At 32.8% G+C, this 9,430-nt stretch overlaps 2 protein-coding genes across 2 annotated transcripts; both read left to right on the top strand.

Annotated features, from left to right (window-relative positions):
- Nucleotides 1-1,725: 1,725 nt before the first annotated feature.
- Nucleotides 1,726-2,862, top strand: LOC105343637 (adiponectin). Its single transcript, XM_034448205.2, has 2 exons — nucleotides 1,726-1,990; nucleotides 2,191-2,862. Exons 1-2 carry the CDS (start codon nucleotides 1,753-1,755, stop codon nucleotides 2,619-2,621), a joined length of 669 nt encoding a protein of 222 aa, XP_034304096.2. The 5' UTR covers nucleotides 1,726-1,752; the 3' UTR covers nucleotides 2,622-2,862.
- Nucleotides 2,863-5,856: 2,994 nt separating this feature from the next.
- On the top strand, nucleotides 5,857-9,242 carry LOC105343639 (cerebellin-1-like). The gene is made up of 2 exons (XM_034448202.2): nucleotides 5,857-6,129; nucleotides 8,511-9,242. Exons 1-2 carry the CDS (start codon nucleotides 5,889-5,891, stop codon nucleotides 8,936-8,938), a joined length of 669 nt encoding a protein of 222 aa, XP_034304093.2. The 5' UTR covers nucleotides 5,857-5,888; the 3' UTR covers nucleotides 8,939-9,242.
- The last annotated feature ends 188 nt before the right edge of the window (nucleotides 9,243-9,430 follow it).

Raw genomic sequence — 9,430 nt, 5'->3', positions numbered from 1 at the left:
AGAAACATTTTCTTGGATAACACCATAAGGAAAGGGTCATTAAAAACAAATAAAATCATTAATTACAATTCATTTTAACTATTAGATCGCGAGGTTTGACTAGAAGAACAGTGACATAAACAAGATACGATGTAGATTTTATATGTACTTTAGCTATACTTGTTTGTGAAAAGGAAACACTCTAAACTTTTAAAAGAGCAGACTTACCTAATGTCCACAGTTACAAGGTTTTACCAATCACAATAGAGCTACATCCTGAAACTTAAGGTGATTTTTTAAGTAAAAGAGTTTTCCGCATGTAAAATGGAAAATGCTGAAGATGATGATTAAGTATAGTTTAAGTACTATATCTTGAAAACTTGTTGAAAAAATGTTAAGATGGACAGCTTCTACAAAACAATGCTGATTGCAAAAGATTATCGGCTGAATTATTGACAGAGTAAATCTTAATTAACACATGTACAAAAAATTGATTACTAATAGTTTGATTCATATATGCAACTTGTTTGATACATTTTCTCGCAACAGACCTAAGATACGATAAATTATTATTAAAAAATCAAGAATTACGATTCATTTCTACCTGTTTTAAATCAAATTTGATGTTTGAAGCATCAGTCGTATAGACTTGAGTTCGGAATTGAGATAATTGCCGCACAAAAACATTGTTATTTATAAATTTTTTATTGTTTTTAGAAGTAGAAAATCACTTTTCATCGAGGAAAAAAGATTCTAATCAAACAACATTTCTTATAGAAATAGTATCAGAACTCAGAACCTATTGTTAGAAATTTTCTTGAGGGCTTAGTTGTCAATAAATTTCTGGCTGGATTTCTTTCTGGGTTTTATTTCTGTGTCATATGTCAAACTTTGGATGCAAAAAACTATATCACAGGAACAAGTCCCACCTCGTCCGTCATTTTATGCTTCCTCTTTACATTTCACCGTCTGTCTTCTCACACGCGGTGCTCTTTTTAAACGAGGCAATATATAAATTACTTTTTTTCAAAAAAACATTGGAAGCACTTTCGAATATATCTATTTTCACTCTATTATTGATTGCTACTAAATAAGTAAAAAACTTCATGGGGATAAACGTTTATATACGTCACGACCGTAAGACATTTTAAATATATAGTGTAATTAAATTGGCAATAAGATGTTCACAGTTTCTTCTGAAACAGTTGTAAATGTCATTATGGTTAAGACAGGCACGTAGCATCAGGGGGGGGGGGCCCAATTTTTTGTAGGGAAGAATTTTTTTTTGGAAGTAAAGTTGAGCCTACCCCCCCCCCCCCCGGATTAGGATTTTGAAGATTTTTGGAAACTTTAAATTTTCCCTTTTTTTTTTTTTTTTTTTTTTTTGCTTGTCAAAATTTTTGGATGGGTCTGGCCCCCCCACTTTCAAAAACGATGCTACGTGCCTGTAAGAAATGCTTCTTATGATAAATGATAAAGAAGCTCTAAAGATTTCACAGAGGCAACGTTATAAATTTAAAACCAGTGATATTTTCACAAATTTAAAATATTACTTTCCAGTCTGCCGGATAAAAAATAAATAAATGTTTTAAAACAGCCTCTCTCTCTCTCTCTCTCTCTCTCTCTCTCTCTCTCTAATAATGATGGAGCTAAAATAAATCATGATGGTTAAAAAAAATCCTCTTTTACTAAGTACCTTGATACTTAAGACAGTTAAATTGACTCCTGCAGTATATAAAGCAGGCGGTTGCGGCCTTATTAACACTAAACGCCATGGAATGCATGAAGATGCTTCTGCTGCTACTGCCTCTCTTTTGGTCATGTCTTTATGCGGCCAAGCTGACAACACTGCCCAATGTAGACGATTTAACCAATTTTGAAGAGCGTTTGACCATCATGGAACAGGAGGTGTATCGGCGACTTAACACGACGGAGCGCGTGCTGGGACAGTATCTGACAGGACGAAATAACACAAATCTTGCTGGTTTAGATGTTCACGCTCTAAGGGCTGGTACGTGATTGATTTATTACCATCACCTGTTGATAGTTATTTTGCCGATAAATATTTTGTTTTGCTTACTGTTAAGATAAAAAAAAATTTTTTGCTTAAAAAAGGTAACCGAAACTGATAAAACCTATGCCTCAAACTACCACAAAACGAATAAATATATGTGAGTACACCTGTATGTTGCAATTTGCTTTTTTTCTTAGGCATACTAGACGCACAGTTGAAACCAGTAATATTTTCTGCATACAAGCAATCGAGTGAAAGTGGAATTAGTAATCATGTAACAATAAGATTTGAACGAACCTATATTAACCTTGGAAACCACTACCACACAGAGAATGGTATCTTCATTGCCCCCGTCACAGGGGTCTATATGTTCCACTGGACCATTGTAAGCGGAAGTTCAGATTTCTCTACCCAGCTGATGGTTGATGGAACCCCAAGAGCGTCAGCATATGTTCCTTACCCAGGTGGAGTAGATTCTAGTTCAGCAATGGCGATTATTGAAGTTAACAAGGATGACCATGTATGGATACAGATCTATGGGTCCTCGGAGTATGTCTATGGCGGTTCAACTAGTATTGGGAATAATTACCAATCGACGTTTTCTGGAATCCTTCTGCAAACATCTTAAACTGTCGTCTTTTTGCATCATAGTACAATGTAGTTCAATTAGTTTATTGTACATTCTGCATGCTTAATGCTCTTGGCATTGTGATGTTGATTAAAACATAATGCATTTTCTTTCTTTATTATTTGTACACTGCAGCACACTGCAACTGTAACTGTGGAACCAATATCTGTTTCACCTTTCTCATACCTGTTCACCAGTGATTTTTGCATTTGTCTTGTATTTAATAAAATGTAAAAAGTAACTTTTTGTTCAAAATATGAATTCAATCAAAGTAAATTGGATTTTTTGAAACAGTGAAAACTTGCACAATAAAAACGAATAATTTTTTTAAGAGTCACAAAGTAGGATTGAGAGTGGCTGCCTCTAATTACAACAATCGCAACTTCTCGGGCCTTTCCGGCAGGCTCGGAAAATCACCTCGAATGTATTAATATCACCGGATGTTAGAATTTTATACAAAATGGAGTCGCTTCCCATTAAAATAAGTATCGGCTAGACAGTCTTGTATGTCGCTTCTGTGTTATATTTTAGTGTATATCGTTTACTTTAATGAAGTATAGCTCACATCCCAACAGATCGTAAAATCATGTGTTCTATTTATTTCAAGTTTTACAAAAAGGGGGGTTGTCATGGACGCCTATGTAATACATTCGAGGTGTTTTTCCTAGCCTGCCGGAAAGGCCCGAGAAGTTGCGATTGTAATTACAAATGAATATTTATACAATACAAATGGAAATGATCGAATATTGCAACGTTTGACATGCCATATAACGTGCCCTATTTTTAGTGTCTCATATGTCTTTTAAGGCACGGTGCCAAACATCATATATTTTAACTATATGAAACACTTGTAATATTTGCATATGACACTTAAAAAACAATTACTTACTTTACATACTACTTACTTACTTGTAAATTGAATTTTGTAATTAGTTATATACACATGTCACTATAATAAACTATTTATTTACTCACTTAATGCAAACAGAAGTCGATTGGGGAAGTTTCATAAAAAATCTACTGTCTCGTTCTCTATAGGGATCATCTCCAAATATGGGTACAATTACTATATGAATACTGAGATATATAAAATATCTGTTTTCCGTCTTTCGAAGCAGATGATATAGATACTACATGTACGATAGACTTTTTAAAAATTGTCTACATTTTCTACATTTTATGCAAGAAAAACTTAATCCATAATTTAATTCTAAAAAACATTCGCCTCAAGATATCCAATTCACCAAACTTTGCCTTTTGTTTCATAAAAGTATTACAAACGTATAGATTAATACAAACAAAAATCTGACACGAACCTTTGTTTGCATAACAAAGAATTGTGAGCCCTGAATTATTATTTGACAAATGACGGTTAAAATTTTGCTGACAATTAGATTTAACTTAAATAAGCATTGTGAATAAAAACACTTGAAAAGTAATATTAAAAACAAATTAAAATCGTGACAATGCCCCTTGAAAGCTGCATTGTAGATTTCTTGGCTATTAAAGTATCAAATAATTCTTCATACAAACCAATCATTTTAGAAAATTATAGATGTAATCAGTGTAATTAATTAATATTAAATGTTTATCTATTTGTAAACGTAATTGTTTCTGTGTGCATTTATGTGTATCTCCGGGTGAGATTGTCCACGTATAATTGTTAATTTTTTATTTTACCATTCGACTACCAAGTTGGCCCGTTTGACAACATTCTAAATTTAACTTCTACTAACCAATTTTCCCGCCCAACTTACCAGGCCCGCGCACACTTTGTCTTACCTTAATAGGGGACATACCTGTCCTGTATGAAGATCAAGCGTAAGCTTGGTCTGATATTAGCTGCCAATGTCTGGTAATTCTTGTGTAATTTATTACTTATTCATATTAATATATTCTATGTTTATAATTTAACAATTCCATGTTATATATTAAATAACCTTTATCGAAATAATTGTACCGTATTCCGAGATAATTGTCAAATGAGTCAATGTTGTATATTTCAGGTTAATCGTATATATTGAATAATTATATACATTGTATGACCCCTCACTAGTGTTCTGTCTACTGCCTGGGTTACATAGATTTTCGCACATTTACACCGGCAGAATCAATCTACTTTCAAAGTAAGAAATATTCAAAGTAAAGTAAATAAAAGTAATTTCTTTACGGGCATACAAAATAAAACAAGCTAAAATACAGCATGGGATGTTTAGGAAAGGGGACCGTTTGATTTCGTCCCTCAGGTGTCTGGGTTTATACAACCCAGATGTTATGCACTGATTGTTAACAAAACCAACTTCAGAAACGACAGTGAACAACATGTACACAGGTTTAATTTTGATTTGCCAGTACACTTCCCAATTTAGCTCTATTAAAATCGATGCCAAAGTCGTAATACAATCATCCCCGCCTCGACGTCAGCAATTTGGTCAGGGGCAAATAAATGAGGCGAATAATATGCGTCCACCATTTCATGTCGTTTGTTTTGTTAAAAAAAAATTATAGATAATTTCTTCATCGAAATATGGCTTATTGACCGGGAAAACTTCTGCAATGTCTAATATTATACACATACTTAGCATAACTGTTGTTAAAAAGTGCACACAAAAACTAAAATAATCGGACCAAGCAGCTTTGAAGTGAAATAAACCTGCGACTTTATATTATAATTTGTGTTAATTATAGCCAATTAAAAAAATTCACTGTATATTGAACAGATACGAGTATAGTAAACAGTACCGTTAACAAGGTGCAAACATTTTTCAATATAACGCAAAAGTTTATATGGACTTTCGTAAAAATTGATTTGATGATTCAAAGATAGTATTGATATAACAAAATGTTTTATTTGGAGTTTCATAAGGGCTATGAAAGTTGCTAGCTAACGTGGGTTATGTAATTTTTCTGCAGTGCTAGTCACCTTCCTTGCCGCATGTAGGTACATATACGTATGTGACTGAACATAGAATAACGAAATTTAAAAGATGTTAAATATCTATATATAACTCCTTTCCAAGTTGTAAACAACATTAGTTAACTTGGCATATTGAATTATCAACTTATCAAATTAATGTAAATAAATTTATTTCTTTGTATCGAAGAGAATATGGGTAGTCTTGAAATTCTTAAAGTCTTGAAAGTCTTAAAAGTGGTAATTGCGTCCTGGCACAATAAGTAGATCTACTTAGGAATGCAGTTTTCCTTATTATACACTTAACAATAGTATATAAAGCAGCTTTACCCTTATTACATCAACTCCAAGTCATGGCGTGCAACAAGGCGCTCCTTCTGGTATCCCTCTATTGTCTTTACCTTCCTGTTACCTCGACCAAATTAACGACTCTTCTGAGGGACAAGAATCTGACCAGTCTAGAAGAGCGCCTGACAAATCTGGAGCAGACGATAGAACGTCGTCTGAACGTTACAGAAGTGTTGCTAGGACAACTGCTGACTGGACGAAATGGCGCGAATTTGGAAACTCTCAATGTTCTTTCTCTGAGATCTCGTGAGTGTACTTATACTATTGTTTCTGGTAGTTAAATCATCCACAGAAATACATATATCGACTGATATGTTAACTTTTAACTCTTCTTTTTACTAAAGAGTTTGAACCAAAATCTGTAATATTAATAGTTAAGCAAATTAAACATTTTAAATAATAAAAAAAAATCGATGAATTTTATGATGATTAAAATCTTAATAACATTGATATTTAGAATTAAAAGTCATTGCAAACTTTCTCAAAACATTTTTTACAAAGAAATTTATATTAATCAGTATTTCAAAAAACGAGAAGGTTATTATTTTGTCTCTTAAAACCATTTAGGGTAACTCATGACACTTAAACTATAAAGTTTTAAGATTATAATGAGAAAATCATTCTAAAAATAAGTAGACTTTCCCAGATGTTGTTCGTGCACGAGTAGCTTTCAATTTTTTTTGGACAATTTATATAAAAACAATAAAGGGAATAGCTATACAATGCAATGGAGGAAAACGGAATTTTATTTTCAATAGTTTCATATCATACCCTCCTATATATCATATAAGTGGTAAGGTAAATGCGAACACTGTTATCTTAAGACTTCAAATTCTTGGCAAGCTGAGTTTTAAAGATAGATGTAAAGTTGACACATTCAATGTGGTTCTCTTTACCAAATCAGTGTAGGAGATTAATTTTGTTGCATTCTTTTGTTATCAATTTCAGGCCTAGTATTCAACAAAATAGACCCAAAAGTTTAACCTTCTATTTTTTTTTAAAGATTATTTTTAAAATATCTGTATTGTTCCAGGTAACACCTTATTAGGGCCCCGCAAGGATTTGCGGGTGCCCTATAGTAATCACTCTGTCCGTCCGTCCTTCTGTCTGTCCGTCTGTCACTCTTCCGTCCACAATTTTTTCTGGGTTTTTTTTCTAATAACTTTTTTTATGGTTGCCCAATCAAGTTCAAATTTGGTATGGTAGTTCAGTAGGCAGAAATACATATTTTGATGCTAAGTTCGGTTCTCTATGTCTTCTGGTTTGGAGCTGGGGTGGTGGGGTAGATTCCTTAACTATGCATAAGAATGAATGGGCAAAGAGAGATAACTGCTGAGAATGTTACCATCGTATACTTGGAAGGCTGTGCAATATTTGTCCTTTGGGATTAATTAACCTGCCACAGGAAGAAAATCCTAAGCTTTATCTTTATTTGTCACATTGAGATTTATTACTGCACTGCCTGTGTCTGCAAATGAACTTTGTTTTGAAGTTAAGGTCAATTTTGAATGATGTGTAGTATTGTGTACATTCTTTGAAATATGGATTTAAAATATGATATTCATACTTTATTTTGGTTAAAATACCGTACACAATGATTTATGATAATTTTATTGAATTCTAAAATCAAGATATATATTAAGATATCCTTTTTCACTTTTTTATTTTTTAATTATTTATTTTATTTTTTCTGGCTTATTTCTGTTAATTTTAACAGGTAATCAGATAATAACCCCATTCTGTCATTTCTGAAAAAAAAATCTTATTGTAAATTTAGAAGAAACGGATGAGAGAGCAGAACAATTAATCCCCTGGGATTAATTATCTTGCCTGCTGCAGAAAATTAAGAGGCTTATATCTATCTGTCATATGAAGATTAATGAACACCTTTGTCTGCAACTGATGTTTGTTTTGAAGTTGAGGTCAACCCTGGGTGATACAATGTATTTGCATTTACTGAAGGCTTGCATTTTATAAAACACCTGTTTAAATCTTTTTTAAATACACATTTAATTTAGGTTTTTTTATAAGACATGAGGTTATCCCTGTTTTATGCAGATACAAGGTTACTATTTAGAGTTTTTGGATATTCAGGAATTATCTTGAAATTTTAAAAATACAGTTGTTACTTATAATTTTCACATTTTTTTTTACCACCTTATTATATATTGCAGTTCTTAACATCTTATGCCGGGCATTTATTTTTCATCATTGTTAATATAAAGAGGATGGAATTCAAAGTTTTTTTCACTTCTCTATATTAATTGTCATAGCGGGGCCCTTCCTGACTGGTCAGTTTTCTAGTTTGTCTAATTTCCAATTTTTCTGCTTTAAAATTCTTATGAACTGAAATATAAAGAATTTTTTAAATAACCCCCCCCCCTCCCCTCCCCCCAAATAAATAAAGTGTGTATGCTTTAATTGGAATTAACCAAGTTAAGAAACCAAAAAAAAAATGTTTTCGGGCAAACTACTGCTCCCACAAAAATGAAAAAATAAAAAAAAACAATATTCGTGGGTTAATATAATGACAGAAATTGCTAGATGAACATTATGCATTAATTTGAAAATAAGAATATCAATGGCCAGATGAAGGTAGTTTTTAATGGCTCACTCTTTTCCTTTAGAAATACTCAGAACAGCCTTTTCTCCGGTTTTGTTTTCTGCTTACAAGTCCTCCAGCGAGAGTGGCATAAGTACAAACGTAAAAATCAGATTTGAAGGTACCTACATCAACATTGGAAACCACTACCACACCGAAAACGGTATCTTCATTGCTCCTGTCTCAGGGGTCTATATGTTCCACTGGACCATTATCACTGGTGGAACCGGCTACACCACTCAACTGATGGTGGCGGGATCCTCACGGGCTTCGACCTATGTTCCTTTTCCAGGCGGCACAGGTTCCAGTTCAGCAATGGTCATCATCAACGTCAACAAAGATGACCACGTCTGGATCCAGATCTATGGGTCTTCAAAACATGTGTACGGTGGTAGTACTTCATACGGCAATAATCAGTCGACGTTTTCTGGGATTTTGTTGCAAAAGACATAATGCAGTTTGAATATCAAGAATTTCTCTTTCATCGACATATTTTTCTGTTCCCTTTTGATTGCTTTAAAGAATATTTTATTAACGTGTAATATGTTATCTTATTTCTTGCACAAAACATATTCCAGCTAATCATTTTTTCTTAGAAAAAGGTGTATAAATACAATTTCTCAGATGAAATGAGAGTGAAATGAGACAAAATTAATATGGAGTTCAAGGATTGAAATTTATGTTTTATAAATGAAAGAGTACTCTCATGTATATAGATTGTATTACTTTTGAAAAATAAAGTGAATCATATATCTTTCTCAAGAATTTTTTCTTACTTTGTATTATGTACTTTAATATTATTAATGTCTTTGAATACGCTTAGAATTTAAAAGGAGCAAATTTTCCGGAAAATAGAGGAATTTTCAAAAACAAATGTTTATGAAATTCTATCAACAGATTCAAAAGGAATTGTGCTAAAAATGGTTCAGCAAGTATACTTAATAG

The sequence above is a fragment of the Magallana gigas genome, chromosome 2, assembly GCF_963853765.1.
Source record: "Magallana gigas chromosome 2, xbMagGiga1.1, whole genome shotgun sequence".
NCBI lineage: Eukaryota > Metazoa > Mollusca > Bivalvia > Ostreida > Ostreidae > Magallana > Magallana gigas.
Note: the sequence above shows the minus strand (reverse complement) of the source record. Positions and strands in the feature narration are given on the sequence as shown.